The sequence below is a fragment of the Silene latifolia genome, chromosome X, assembly GCF_048544455.1.
Source record: "Silene latifolia isolate original U9 population chromosome X, ASM4854445v1, whole genome shotgun sequence".
Classification (NCBI taxonomy): Eukaryota; Viridiplantae; Streptophyta; class Magnoliopsida; order Caryophyllales; family Caryophyllaceae; genus Silene; species Silene latifolia.
The window spans coordinates 134,346,394-134,362,435 of record NC_133537.1 but is presented as its reverse complement, the minus strand read 5'-3'; the positions used below and the strand labels follow the sequence as shown (position 1 = coordinate 134,362,435).

General features: G+C 35.7%; 1 protein-coding gene and 1 long non-coding RNA gene across 2 annotated transcripts; both read right to left on the bottom strand.

The window, feature by feature from the left end:
• Positions 1-3,379: 3,379 nt before the first annotated feature.
• Positions 3,380-4,547, bottom strand: LOC141621605 (uncharacterized). The gene is made up of 2 exons (XR_012532491.1): positions 3,876-4,547; positions 3,380-3,666 (listed from the first exon to the last, which is right to left on the bottom strand). It is a non-coding gene; the product is annotated as an uncharacterized LOC141621605 (long non-coding RNA).
• Positions 4,548-9,563: 5,016 nt separating this feature from the next.
• On the bottom strand, positions 9,564-12,483 carry LOC141623623 (protein TIC 20-I, chloroplastic-like). Its single transcript, XM_074439741.1, has 3 exons — positions 12,323-12,483; positions 11,356-11,544; positions 9,564-10,488 (listed from the first exon to the last, which is right to left on the bottom strand). Exons 2-3 carry the CDS (start codon positions 11,513-11,515, stop codon positions 9,827-9,829), a joined length of 822 nt encoding a protein of 273 aa, XP_074295842.1. The 5' UTR covers positions 11,516-11,544; positions 12,323-12,483; the 3' UTR covers positions 9,564-9,826.
• Between the last annotated feature and the right edge of the window lie 3,559 nt (positions 12,484-16,042).

The window sequence follows — 16,042 nt, the reverse complement described above, 5'->3', positions numbered from 1 at the left end:
AAGTCATGTTTGAGGAAGGGGTGTCCTATGATCCTTTGCCATGTGAGGGATACTCGAGTGGAGGAGCCGTCAGCAGCAGAGATACCGGTAGTAAGTGAGTTCGATGATGTCTTTCCGAAAGATATACCAGGGTTACCTCCTAAGAGGGACATTGATTTCAGTGTTGAGCTTAAACCAGGGACGGGACCTATTTCTAAGGCTTTGTACCGTATGGGACCAAAAGAGTTGGAGGAGTTGAAGAAATAGCTGAAGGAGTTGTTGGGTAAGGGATACATTCGACCTAGTGTATCGCCTTGGGGTGCGCCAGTTCTATTCGTGAAAAAGAAGGACGGTAGTGCATCAACAACAGAGAGCTAAACCATGTTACCATGAAGAACAGATATCCTTTGCCGAGGATTGATGACCTTTTTTATCAGTTGATTGAAGTCGGTGTATTTTCAAAGATTGATCTGAGATCGGGTTATCACCAGTTGAGGATTGCGAATGAAGATATTCCTAAGACAGCTTTTCGGTCGCGGTATAGTCACTATGAGTATGTGGTGATGCCTTTCGGGTTGACTAATGCACCGGCAGTGTTCATGGATCTTATGAACCGGATCTTCAGTCCGTTTCTAGATAGGTTTGTGGTGGTTTTCATTGATGGCATCCTAGTCTATTCTAAGACTAAGGAAGAGCACGAGGAGCATTTGAGGCTGATACTTCAAACTTTGCGAGATAACCAGTTATATGCTACGTTGTCCAAATGTGAGTTCTGGTTAAAAAAGGTGGCCTTTTGGGGTCCTGTGATTTCTAAGGATGGTGTAGCTGTTAGGGGTAAGCAAACCCGGATATTCGATACGGTTTTGAAAACCGTATGCAATATCCGGCTTTTTAAATCTCCTTTTTTAGTATCCTTATTGTAACACCCTTATCCACCAAAATGTCTTACCAAGGCCTACCTTAGTAAATGGAAGTGCTACCATCTCGGTTGCCCGAGGCAAGGTATATCAAATGGACCATAATAGAAAGTTTATTAAAAGTACAATACTGTTTAATGAAATATAACATCCAAAATCCAAACCAAAACTGAAATACAAATCCGAGAGAAATTTAAGGATTAACTAAAGTTTAGAGTGACAGCAGAAGATAGCTAAGGGAAAGATGATGACTCAGCGTTTTGAAAACAATAAACGGGGTCAGTCAACTGCATAATCAAAAATAAGAATTCGCAATAAAAACAATCCAATCAACTGAGACCAATCAATCCTTGAAAATGATTAAGGTAATTTCACCTGGCTTTATAGTAGTAGGTTCAGTCATATACTCATATGTAAATTTTGTTTTTTTTTTTATCTTTATACAAACTTATCATATTTAAAACTCATTTAAATAATTAATATACTTGATTTAATTTATGATTTTTTTTTTACAAACTTATCCTATTTTAAACTTATTTAAATAATTGATATACTTTTAATTTATTTCCTAACAAAAGTAATAGCCAATTAAATAACTCCAAATTAATAACCAATGAAATCGCTCCAAAAGTTCCTCTTTTAAGTATATACTAGATTTAATGCCCGTGCGATGCACGGGCCACCTAGTAAAGTCTTTTAAGTAATATACACTTAGTAAGTTATATATTAAAGAATAAGGAACTTAAAGAAACACAAATGAAACGAATTTAACTAATTGACTTTATTAAACTTAAATTTAACTTCTAAATTAATTGATTTAAATTTACTTCATTTTAGTAACTGGGCTATGTTGGTGTTAACTAAATTGAACTGAACTCAGTGAACCTGAATCAAACTTAACTTAATTTAACTCAGGTTAATGAAGTTAATTGGAGTAAACTGAACTCAAGAGTTGGATTGAACCTGATAGGACTATACTCAATTTAACTCAATAGAGCTGAATTTAATTTAACTAAAAAGAACTGAACTAAATTTTATGAAGTTAAACAAAGTGATCATTTTTCTTTAATAAGAAACTAAGCGACTCACACTCTCCACTAAATCCCCGTCTTGAAATCTCAATAAAACCCAGTTACTAAAACTCATGTTTTCTCTGATTTCTATTCTATGTCTATAAGATAACTTTTCTTATAATGTGTGTCTAAAAAACAAATGTATATTAATATTAATCGTTTGACATATCGATTCATATGAATCTTCAATTTCTCTTTGTCAACGTTGAATTATTGTTTAATTTCTCTCTATTTTGCTTTTTATTCTTTCTAAATTTGATGTAAGTATCTTATGTAGGCTACCACACTTATAAATGATCAAGTACATTTCAAAAACCAATTTATCGCTCTAATTTATTAAAAAATCATAACAAAAGAAAATAATCCAATTAAATTTGTGTAAGACGGTTAGACCTAATACGAATATAAAAAGATCCAAGCATCTACATATAATTGTCAAGTGCGTTTAAACAACCAATTTGCCGCTCCGATTTAATAAAAAATCATAACAAAAGAAAATAGTCCAATTAAGTTTGTATAAGACGGTTATACCTAAAACTAATATAAACGGATTCAAGGGTAACCATATTAGTGTAAAAGATACATACTAAAACCTGTTTATAATAAATTTATGTAACATTTTGCACAATTATTTATGATATAAGGACACAATTAAAATAAAGAGAGTTCATAAATATTCTCAATTTCTCATCCATCCAAAATCAAACTATATGGCTGGGACTGGTGTTTGCATTGCATGATACTGTATTAAGAGAGTATTGACTATTGAGTGAGTTAAAAGTCTTATCAATGCATGTAAAAAGCATTAATCGTTAAACAAACACTAATTACTTGCCTTTGTAAATCAATGCAAAACGACTAATAGAGGCGGCAAATTTATCAACCAAAATAAAGAATAATTGAGGTACACCAAATTAGAAAAGTTTGGACTTTATACAATAAAAATAAGGAGGCGTCGTCGATTATATAGGGTCTTTTACATAATTTTACTAATATATTTAACGGTTAATATGTCAATTACATACGCTTTTAATTTAAGTTAAAATAACTAAACTTGAATTAGCTGGAATGAATTCTAATTTTTATTATCAATAACAATATCTTATCGGGTATGCGAGTTTTAAACATCGACATAGTCGAACTTGTCAGTTAGTTAGCTGATTTTTTTAGGAATCGTATTCGTAACTAAAAACACATGTATTATACATCATAATTTCTACCGTCATTTATTTTCTGAAAAACTAACTAAAAACACATTAAGTACAAACACAAATTAATAATTACGGCATACATCCTCCAACCAACACCACCATAATCACAAAAATCAGAAGGACACCATAACCACAAAGATCAGAAGGATGTTTGAATCAAAATACGAATAAAATCAAAGAATACTCACTTTTATTGTACTTTGTAGATATGATCATTGAAGCAATACTTTTCGAACAATAACGTAATTTTATTAAGTTGGTTACATTGATATCAATGAATAGACTATACCATCAGTTATATGATGTAGAAATTCGAGTTTTCTTTTAAAGAATCCGAGCCATACTTGTAAAATATCTGAATTCATCCATTTAAACATAAAAAAATATAATAATGCTTATTATACCATTGTAGGTATAGTAGTATTTACCCATTGATATGAGGGACACGTTCCATATTTGCATTTCATAGTTCTTAGCATCTCCATCCTGTCAACATAACAAAAAAAAATCCATTAGTAAAAGCATCTTAATTAACCACCATTATATAAATTGTCATAATAAATGAAAAGAAACAAATTTCACAATAAATAAAAAGGAATTCAAGCATAAATATACACACATAAAAAAAAAACACAAAGGCTTTACTACGACAATGATTCTATAAAACCATATGAACCATCTTATTATTATAGTACCGAGTAGTAAGGATAGAGAGTTGAGTTGGTGTAGCATTAGGATACCAATAGACATCGTCTCCTGCTAATCTTCTTGTGGAGTTTTAATGCTGTCACCAAATTCTTTTTGGATCAATTTTTAAAAAACTGTGATAATAATCAGATGAGAGGAATACTCACAGATGCTTAAGAAAAATGCAGATTACCAAGGTGCAAATTAAAGAAGGGTTTCCGTATTTTTTTCATTGTTAATTCAACGTCCTTATATCCTGCAATCAAATCAATAAGTTCTTTCCCGCCTTTCGTCATGATCTTTGCCGCGGATCGAAATTCACTTCTATGATTGTAAATAAAACCATAAAACTTTTTAAATAGATCATAATGATTCAATTCTTGCACACTTTCAACAAAAGTATATAGAAATAGAATATATAAAAAACAATTAACAAATATGATGCAATGGATGATAAAAACAAAAGTTTCAAAGCATCAAACCTGCAAGACTACTGCAAGAGATAAATCCGAAAATTAATGGGGAAATAAAGTCATATCACCGGCCTGCAAAACCAAATCAAAGGTAACGCAATTAATTAGAGGACAAAAAAATAAGAATAGAATGAACAACAAACGTATAAAGTGTAAAGTAATTATGTTTTGGTAAACGATAAGGTAATAAGATTCATGTTTGGTAAACGATGCGACAATAATAGGGATTATATATGCACTACAAAATAGCCAAATTGGTAAATAAAGTGAAGCGTTCTCGTCAGATTGGTAAAAAAACTTTCGTGTTCGCCAAATTGGTAAAAAAAGTTGGCACTTGCTACCAAATTGATAAAAAAAACCTTATGTGACAAATCGGTAAGAAAAGTGATGGTAATCGTACAAATCGAGAAGTAAATATAAAACTACAACCTTAATTTCTTTGATTTTTTATTTTCGGGTTTAATACGAATTAATTCGAGTTGAGTTAATATCCTATCGACTCGATTTTGTTACACTTTTAATTTTCTTGAACTAGATGCAATTTTTTTTTTGTTAAAAAAAAAAAGATAATAAATTAAGTAACCGATAAAACCTTTCAACTCGATTTTGTTACCGTCACCTCTAATTGGTATGAGTAAACAATCTGATTAATACAAATTGGTATAAATATAAAAATTAATGGTGGATTGGGTTAGAAAATAAGTCGCATATATTTTTTGTGCTTTTTAATTTGCTAATTTTTTAATTAAAATTTTATATTACTTTCTTTATGGCTCTGTAGTCTGTCCCAATGATTTGGTAAACAAATGAGTGAGATGGGGGAGAATATTTCATAACCTTGAATTTAGTTAATTCGGCAAAATTACAATATCACTTCTTCTAAGACATTAGAGTCGTACAATTTTTTTTTTTTCATTTTAGGCTTGAACGTTGCTTACCCGAACTTTTTATTCATATGGCACATAAGGATTTTTTTACCAATTTGGTTTAAGTCCCAACTTTTTTTACCAATTTGGTAGCAAGTGTCAACTTTATTTACCAATTTGGCGAATATGAAAGTTTTTTTACCAATTTGGCAAGAACCCTCCACTTTATTTACCAATTTGGCTATTTGGCCCATTTAGGTAATTGGGTTTACCTAGTGTTGTTATTCTCATACAATTGTAGTTTGCAAACAAATCTAATCTAATCTAATACATGTAATTGAGTAGTAATCAACTTAATGTCATACGTGATATTTTTTGATATGGTTATTATTATTTAACATTATCTATTTTGTTGAGGTGTTTTGCTAATGTTGGAGACTCTGTAATCGCTCGAAAAAAGCTTCCTTTAATAATATAGATAGATAGATAGATACTGATTTGATCTCTACTTGTACAACAACAACAACATCAGAGGCTTAATCCCAAAATGATTTGGGGTCGGCTGACATGAATCATCCTTTCGAACCGTCCATGGGTGAACGCACGCCTCAAAATGCGAATAAAAAGGGGAAGATAAAAACAAAAGGGAGAACGAAAATGTAATGGAAAGTCAAGGTGAACTTAGGGGTTTTAAAATCGAATTCCGTCTTTCTTTTATAAAAACTTAAAATTTAAATCGAGAGAAAGGATTAAAACGATTTTTAAAAACCGAAATAGAGTTAAGGATCCGGAATGAACCAGGTAAAATCTATAAGAAAGTGGTTGTTGAAAAAGTGTGTAATAAAGGAGAGAAAAATAAATAAATTAATTTCTTTAAATTAAATAAATAAATAAAAACACTAAATCTGTCAAAAAACATCAAATACTAAAAATCCACATGTATCCTTTCCCTCCATTGTGCCCTCTCCGTCACCATACTCTCCTCAAGCCCCAGAACTCTCATATCGTGCTCTATCACTCTCAACCATGTCTGTCTCGGTCTTCCTCTGCCTCTAGGGACCTTTTCTGTTCTCCAAGTCTCCAGCCTCCTAACTGGTGCGTCCATAGGTCTCCTTCTCACATGGCCAAACCATCTTAGTCGGTTTTCCATCATCTTATCCTCTATTGGCGCCACTTTACCTTTTCCCTAATCACCTCATTCCTTAACCGATCTTTCCTTGTATGTCCGCACATCCACCTCAACATGCGCATCTCCGCCACACTCATCTTTTGAATGTGACAATGTTTCACTGCCCAACACTCGGAGCCGTAAAGTAGGGCAAGCCTAATTGCCGTGCGATAAAATTTTCCCTTTAATCTTTGGGGCATATCTTTATCGCATAGAAACCCTGAAGCACTCTTCCATTTCAACCATCCCGCTTTAATTCTGTGAGCCACATCTCCGTCTAACTCCCCATCTTTTTGAATAATAGATCCTAGATATCTGAAGAAATCCGAGCCCTCAACAACATTCCCATCGAAAATAATACTCTCCGCCTCTGTCGATCTCAACCCCGCCACCTTAGTGAATTGACACCTCAAATACTCGGTCTTACTCCCGCTCGGCTGAACCCACGAGTCTCTAAAGTCCGCCTCCACAATTCCAACTTTCTCTCCACCCCCTTTTGTCTCATCAATCAACACAATATCATCAAGAACATCATACACCAAGGGATGTCGTCCTCAATATCCCTTGTCAACTCATCCATAACTATAGCAAAGAGAAAAGGACTAAGTGCGGAACCTTGATGCACCCCGATGGTAATAGGAAATTCTTCCGTTCTCCCAACATTAGTGCGAACACTTGCACTAGCCCCCTCATACATGTCCTTTATGAGGTCAATATATTTTCGCGACACACCCTTTCTCGCCAAAGCCCACCAAAGTACTTCTCTTGGTACCCTATCATATGCCTTTTCCAAGTCAATAAAAACCATATGCAAATCCTTCTTCTTGTCCCGATGGTATTCCATCAACTGTCTCATGATAAAAAACGCATCCATAGTCGATCTCCCGGGCATAAATCCAAATTGGTTTTCCGAGATGTCTACATATCTCCTAAGCCTTTGCTCGATTACCCGCTCCCATAACTTCATTGTATGACTCATAAGTTTAATTCCCCGATAATTGGCACACTCTTGGACATCACCTTTGTTCTTGTACAAAGGGACAAGAGTGCTTTTCCTCCAAGCCGATGGCATCTTGTTGCTTCTCCAAATCTTGTTGAAGAGCATGGTTACCCATTCGATCCCTTTCTCCCCCGAAGCACCTCCAAACTTCTATGGGTATACCATCCGGTCCCTCTGCTTTCTTTGACCCCATCTTCCTTAACGCCTTTCTAACTTCACTCTTTTGTATTCTACGCACAAATTCCCGGTTAACCATGCTTGGTGTTACCTCTACATCCCCAAAACCTTGTTCCTGATGTCCATTGAATAAATTATCAAAGTAAGAACTCCATCTAGCCTTTATCTCGTTATCCCGAACTTAACCTTGTCGTCCATATCTTTCACACACCTAACTCTCCCAATATCTCTCGTCTTTCGGTCTCTTATGCGAGCCAGTTTATAGATAGCCTTCTCTCCTTCTCTCGTGTCCAACCTGGCATACACTTCCTGGTTAACTTTTGATCTCTACTTGTAGAACAATAAAAATTACGAATAATAGTATATAGTGTTTTTTTATTATTTTATAATTTATAATGTTTAAGATTTATCTATTATAAAAAAAAAAGAGGTTTTTTGATAACTACTACCACGTATAATCCAGATTTTACCAACTGCTACCAAAGTAAAATTTCTTTAAAACTGCTATGTTGGTTCATTTTAAAACTAACTACCAAATGACCACGAATCTCCTAATTGTCCATGAGAAGAAAATAATCACTCTATTTTACACTCCCCTCACTTATATCATCCATTTACCCAAACACATTCCCTCTTTAACCCAATCTTTTAACTTCCTTCATCATTAACCTAACCTAAATTACTTCCCAAATAAATTGGGGATTGTGAAAATCATCTTAACCCTTTAAACTTCTTCCCTAAATTGAGTCTCATATTAGGGTTTACATCTAATCTAAATCTCTGGTCATTTTTAATTTCATTGTTTGTTGGATTCACCATTGCTCTCATTCGACATTGCTACAAACTCGGAAAATGAAAAATGAAAAATCCTAATATGAAAAATTACAATGGTTATATTCAATAGAGGAAGAAAAAAAAAGAGATATACTATAACTACCTGAACTTGTAAAAAAAAACTTGAAATAAGAAATGGGAATCAGATTAATGGAATCGAGAGAGAGAGAGAGAGAGAGTGTGTGTGAGAATTAAAATTGGTGAAATTGAAAATTAATTGAGGTGTTGATGAATAAATTAGAAACATATAAGGAAGGGGGTAATAAGGACATTAAAGGAAGAAAAATAACTTAAGATGACAATTTGAAATGGATGGCCAAATTCTTTTTTTTTTTTTTTTTTTTTGGCTTCCTAACCTAATGTGGTAGTTATTTTTAAACCGAACCAACATTATTAATAGCAGTTTTTAAAGAAATTTTACTTTGATAACAGTTTGTAAAATCTGAATTATACGTGGTAATAATTATCAAAAACCCTTTAATAAAGGATGAGAGAATATCATGCACCATAGTGCATGGTATAATTTACCAAGAATCCAGGAAAAAAATGAACCCCAAAAGATGCTCAATGTAGACAAGTTTTAGAATCATAACCAAATTAATTATGGTATCAACTTAGATAATTAACATTTGTTATAGATAACTGTTTGTTTCCTGAGGGAATAAAATAACTTCGCACCTAATGTATAAACTATAAAGCAAATACCAAGTACTTGTAGTTGTTTGTGAAAAATATAGAAGTGTCCCAGGTTTTTTTTTTTTTTCTCTACAAGAAAGATGACGCTCCTTGAGTTATAAAGTTTGTTACGATCGGAGATAAAAAAAAATGATTCGACTACAAACCTCCTGATCATAAACTGTATCATCAACTTTTAAAACGACAATACCACTCCATATCACCGTCGCTAACTCCATCAGCAAACCACCCCCACCAACTATTACAACACCACTAGACGATCCTCACCTCCCGCCTCGACACACCACAGGAAAGAAAGCAGAGAGGAGTACCCATCTCCCATAACCATGTGTGGCTGGTGATAATTCAGTCGTATACTCACCCATCTGATCATACACTACTCCTTCAGGGACTAATATACTCTCACATATATCAAATATAAGCGGTCGAGGCTATACCCAAAAATGTTGGTTAGTCTACAAACAAACCTATCAGTTAAGTCAAAAACAAAAAACAGTCTCACACTGCAATAATCAGAAATAAAGCCTGCTGATCGAGCTACAACTCAGAACCACTGATAAAATTTCATAAAACCAAGTCCTCATAAATTTATCTGGTAATCAGCTCATACCTACCATGGATCAATCATCCACGGAATTTCCTGGTCTATCAACAATTGAATCTACATTACCAGAACTAGAGAATAGCTATGATGACAATGGAGTGGTAAACCTTTGATCTCAAGTCGCAGTTTTGAGCTTAGATGTTAATCATATGGAATTTGGATGTATGCAGCATCACAAACAAAAGGAACGTCAGCATACATGCCAGCGAGAGCACATCGCATAGCTTCGAGCACAGTGAATAAGTAGCCAAAAGCCACCGCTGTCCAAAAGTGCATGCCAAATTTGCCCCAGTAAACAGCAAGTGGCATCCAACGACTGATAGTACCAATTACCTGCAATGCAATTTCCAGCAACATTCCCATCACGACATGGAACCTGAAGAAGTGAGGCCACTCCTTTCTCCTCACAATCCCAAGGTAAGCCATGAAGAAGTAAGCCATAAAAAACCAACCAGGTAGACTGCCAATGGATTGAAAGAACGGGTATGTCAAAAACTCAAGGTCTTCGAGAAATGGATGAAGATGATAGGCTGTTGCTGCATACATCCATGTCTCATGGAGAGGCATGAGATAAGGAAGGCAAGCTAAGGTTCTCCACCACCATCGGGGCTTCTTTGTCATTGGAGGGAAGCGATAACTGTAAGGAACATCCTTCGATGCTCGGCGAGCCATGCCAGATCCTCTACGTTTACGTATATGAGGAATGGTGCTTAACAACCCACCATGTTCACCACTCAAAAGTGAAGTTGATGAAGCTGAGAGAAGAAAGGATGATGACGCCCTTGCCAAGTGGTGAGTAAGATCTAAAGGAAGACTCAAAAAGTCACAGCAAAAATAAGACAGGGTCGTAGAGTAATTATGATCAATAAATGCCCAAAAACTAGATCATAAAAATGGAAATTGACTTATAACTTGCCAAGACTCCAACGTACAAGAGTGGTGGCTCTGAGATATCCCATGCTAAGAACATAACATTGTATAAATACTAAACAACAGCATTATCCAAGTGCCTTAAGGTCTCTGAAAATGACGTCTGATGATGTAGTAATCATAATTATGCCCAAAATTGCATTGAACGTCTGCTAATTTATAAAAAAAAAAAAAAAAAAAGTGCAACCAAATCAATGTGCCATTTTATGCTCATTTCTCTATGTTCCAACAACCTATCAACTTGAAAGTACAGATTAAATGTTGAATTTCACCTAAAAATAGTAAAATGTACCATAAATCAATTATCATACTTGTAATTTTTTCTATAGGGTCTGTTGGCCTTGAACTACCCTAATAACAAGGTTTGATGATGACCCAGCACTAGAGTCCATTCACTCACTGAAACATCATTACAACAACAACAACAACAACAACATTACCCCAATGCTTCAATGGCTCCCGCAAATTGCGGGGTAAGGGGGGTCGGATGTACGCAGCTTTACCCTTGGGTCCAAATGACCCAAGATGGAAATTACTTCACAAAAGAAAGAAGAGCAGCCACTTTAGTGAGCCATTTTGATTTATTCCATTATAATCAATAACCAAAGAGTAATAAGTCTTTGGCTCCATTGGAAATATGGAAAATACTCACTGAAATACCATTGCATAGCTTAAATACCAAATGCAAAGAAGTGAAACGAACTGATCAGAAAATCATGTTAACAATTACAATAGTTTACCTGCAAGACACTGTGACTTCATCCCCTCGCTCAGTCCATACAAAGCTTTGACAGTTGGAAGTGAAGATTTTGCAGGCAAAGGGGTAGGCCGTTGCCAAGAAGCATTACAAGAAAGAGGCTTCCATCCTCTAGAATGCATTGTGTACCCATTTATGATCATTTCTTTAATCTAACTCTAGAGCTGAAGCGCTGAAAACAGAAAATTACAAACATCAGTAAAAGGGCTCATAGAGAAGTTTTACCATATCTCTAGGTTGCATCAAACAATGCACAGGTAAAATTCAAATTTGAAATTAGCCACTACTACGGGAAACTGCAAGCAATAAAAGAAAACAGCTGATTATATTAAATCGACGAATTCTAGAGGGAGTAGGTGTCATCCACGACACCCTATTACCTACCCAATATACAGCTATACGGCTATACCACATAGCCTAATAATACCTTTAGGATGGATTGTGAAAAAAGATAGACGAAATAAGAAAGATGGGGTACGGATTTTATTGTTGACATAACATTCATAAAGTGGTCTCATAGGATAAGGGTGTCATCATAGAACTACTCGAGTGGGAAGCCTAGTGTAATTAATCACAAAATCAAAATCCAGCATCCCACATTAGCCTTTCCGAGAAGTTCCACTTTATACGTTACAATCGCACTTCCACTTATGACAAGTTCCAGCTAACGCACGACTAATTAACAGGCGGATTACCTCGCAGGGGATACAATGCGGAAATGCGAAGGTCTATAACAAATTCACTACAACTTTATAAGAATTGATGTTAATTTTTTGTGACGAAAAACAGGAATCAAATTTCAAGCCAGAATCAGGAATTCAAACAGCAATACAATAACTAAGACATGAGGACAAGAATGCAAGGAAGAAATGGGGGAGGGGAAAAGATAGATAGATAGATAGATAGATAGATAGATAGATAGAGACAGAGAGAGAGAGAGAGAGAGAGACCTGAAAAAGATGAGCAGAAGCATAGAAAATGAAGGGATTTGGGGTTGATTGGGAAGGAGAGGGGAGAGAGTTAAGTAGTTAGGGTTTTGGGAAGAGTAAGCATGGTGGTGGATAAAGTGTGGTAAACTGGTTATGTAATTGATTGCAGATTAGGGGAGATTGAAGGGCTTTGGGATAAGGGTGGAACCGTCCAAGTAGTACACCTTGGAAACGGGTTATTTGGATCGGGTTGGTTTAGAGTATTCGTTTTGAGTATATTGTTTCCAAGTAATTAGGATTTAGGGGTGTTTATTTGTCCGATTAGACCAAGTTCCTTGGACCGAAAACTAAACAAAGGGCTAAATGGTGGATTGGGGACCGGACCATATTAATATTGTTCTAGTTCGGTCTGAACCAGAAAAATGTGTGGGACCGGACCGGCCAAATGGACCAAATATGATTGACATTGACATGCTGACAGTATATTAAAATTAAAACTCAAGAAATTCGTAACGATTAAAATAAACAACATTATCTTCTTACTAGAGTTAAATACATAATCACATATCATATAATACGTGTAAACAAAAGTAGTAAATAAAATCAACACTTGTACAATTTTAAAGACCTTTTTGTTAGATAAGTTTGGTCCATAGTCCGGTCCGCGGTCCATTCGGTTTGGTCCAGGACCGGACCGAAGACCAAAGTAAAGTAAATAGGTGGACCGAATCAAATAAAATATGGTCTGGTCCGGTATGGTCTTTGGTCTGGACCACTGAATGAACACCCCTATCGAGTTAGGTCATCTCTTCATCTCTAGGATTAGTAAATTATTTATTTGCTGATTTGATGGGAAAAAAGTTGTATTTCGAGTTATATATTTTATTTTAGCATAAATCATAGTTTTGTGATTTCAATTAATCATTTAAGTTCAATTTTACTTATTCCTCGTCGCGTCATTTTCAGTCGGGTGTTTTTAGAGGTTATTTTTACTGGGTCATTTAAGGATAAAATTATCTTAGACTTGTTTAACTCATATGTTTACCATTTATACTGAAATGTCGAATCTATCAAAAAATTATGAGACACATCCACTACTTCCGCGATTAATATTATTACTTTCACGACATCTCATGTTAATACTATGACATTCACTACTCCTATAGTAGTCCTACGGTTATTGTTGTTTAAGTGACTACTCACGTTATTTTTAGGGTTATATCCATTCCCGTTAATTTTATCAAACACATATTTAAATAAATAATTTTTTGTTCTTAAATCGAATTGTTAACCGATTTTTCATACTTTCACTGTTGTTCCAACTATTACTTTCATTATATTTGTTGTGATTACCTTTACTTTCATTATTCCCGCCATCATTTTCATTTCTTTCACTACTGCATTTCTATTTTCGTTGTTATTAATAGGGATATTCTACATGGTACCCCTTAATTTTTCGACTTTCTACATAGTACCCCTACACTTTTTAAAACATACATGGTACCCCTAATTGTTGTCATTATCACTAAGTATACCCATAAACTTTATTTTCCATCAATTAAACTCTGTTTTAGGCGTTAGGTAAAGACTTGGACGCGTAACCAAACTTGTCATTTATTATCCCATGACATAAGGACTCTATTAGGCTCAATATCCATCTTGATCCTAATATTTATTGATATATATGTAGGGGTGAACAAAAAGTGGTCCGGACCGGCAAACCGGACCGACCCGGACCGTCCGGTCCGGTCCGGTCCAGACCGGATACATACCGGTCCGGTCTCCGGGTCCCAAAAATTATGGTGACCGGTCTCCGGTCCGGTCCGGTCCGGTCCACATAAAAAAATAAAAAAAAATTGCCTTATAAATTAGTACCGGTCCGGTCCAAACCCGGAAAAAACCGGACCTAAAGGGTTCCGGTCCGGTCCGGTCCGGGTTCCCTTCTAACCGGTCCGGTCCGCGGTCTTGGGATATGTGGTTATCCGGTCCGCGGGTTCATCCGGTCCGGTCCGGTCCGGTCCGGTTTTGGACCGGTGAACACCCCTATATATATGGGCTAAAAATTTTTTGGCGGAATATTTATTGATTCCTTGCCAAATTATCACGTTCAAAGATGGATATTGAGCCTAATAGAGTCCTTATGTCATGGATGATAAATGACAAACTTCGTTACACGTTCAAGTAATCACTTAACGCCTAAAACTGAGTTTAATTGATGGAAAATAAAGTCTAGGGGTACACTTAGTGATAATGACAACAATTAGGGGTACCGTGTATGTTTTAAAAAGTGTTGGAGTACCATGTAGAAAGTTGAAAAATTGAGGGGTACCATGTGACACCCTCATTCATTGCGGAAAAGTAAACACATAATTCTAGATAAAAACTGCATGGATATGTTTGTAATAGGTTCATTTGGGTAAAAACCTGTAATTTTTAAAACCGAAAACGAAACCTGAACTTGTTATAAAAATATCCAAATGGGAAGGTGTCGAACATGCAAGGTCTAAAGTAAATCTCATAAATAAAACATCGCTAAAGTCGCGAAACAAAGTTATACAACCCAAATATGAAAAAGGGAGACATATGTCCCTAAAAGGTATATAACATAAAAAGTGTTTAAGGGTCACAATAAAATAAAGCCAATCTAGGTCCCAAGGTTACTTTGTTCGCTAGCTCGTCCATGAACCCCATATATGCATCACCTACCTGTCAATCGCATTTTATACAAATACGAAAGCCATCGATCGGTGGGGAGTAACTCCGAGTTCTCCCAGCCACGAAATGTCATAATTAATATAACATGTAAACATAAGAATATGAATATGAATAACACATAGCCTTAGCATATAGATGCTAGACAATCGTGCCTATCATGTGAACAACAATATAACAACACATAGTCCTAGCATGTGAATACTAGACCGACTCATACTACACTATCATGTGAATCACATAACATCCGGGAATCCAAACTCTATCAACCATAGCCGGCTTGCATCTCACCTTCTATGATTCATAGAATCATCAAACAAGAAAGGACAATATATCTAGAGACAGGCATAAGTTCTTAGGACAGTCAATAGTCACTCTGTAACTCGAGTCTATACCACGAGGTAAGGTAAACACCCTAGTCCTAAACCTGCGCAGACCTAGCGACATGCGGAAACTACCGCATCCAAGACCCATGATAACAACACATGAGTACCCCTAAGGAGTCCACCAAAGGGTTGGCTAGTACTTAAGCTGACCACATACTTCTACGAGTACGTCAGGAGGTCATGCCCTAACTTGGATATAAACCCACCAAGCTAAGACACAAAGGCTATTAAGCGGTGAACATACACTCGTCAAAGACTATAATGGCCTATCTATGGCGAAGGCCGAAATACTCACCTAGGACCTAGTCCCAGCTTGAATACTTTAGCCCACACCACACAAGACAAGTAGGACACCCACTTAACCATAAGAGAGGCAAAGAGTCCAAACTTGTACACACAAATGATCATACACACCCTAGCATATGAAAGGCTACGCAAGAGCATATTCAGCTGACAAACCAACAATATCTCCAATATCAATAATAATCCAAGTTCCAGCTAACCAACAGTACCATAATCCATGAGAACAAGCTAAAATGGCAAAGAGGCAACAAGACTCAAGCATAAGGCATCCAAAGCATCCAACAACCAACATGTGAAATGATAATCACAAATATCAAGGCATCAATATAAAACATCCAAT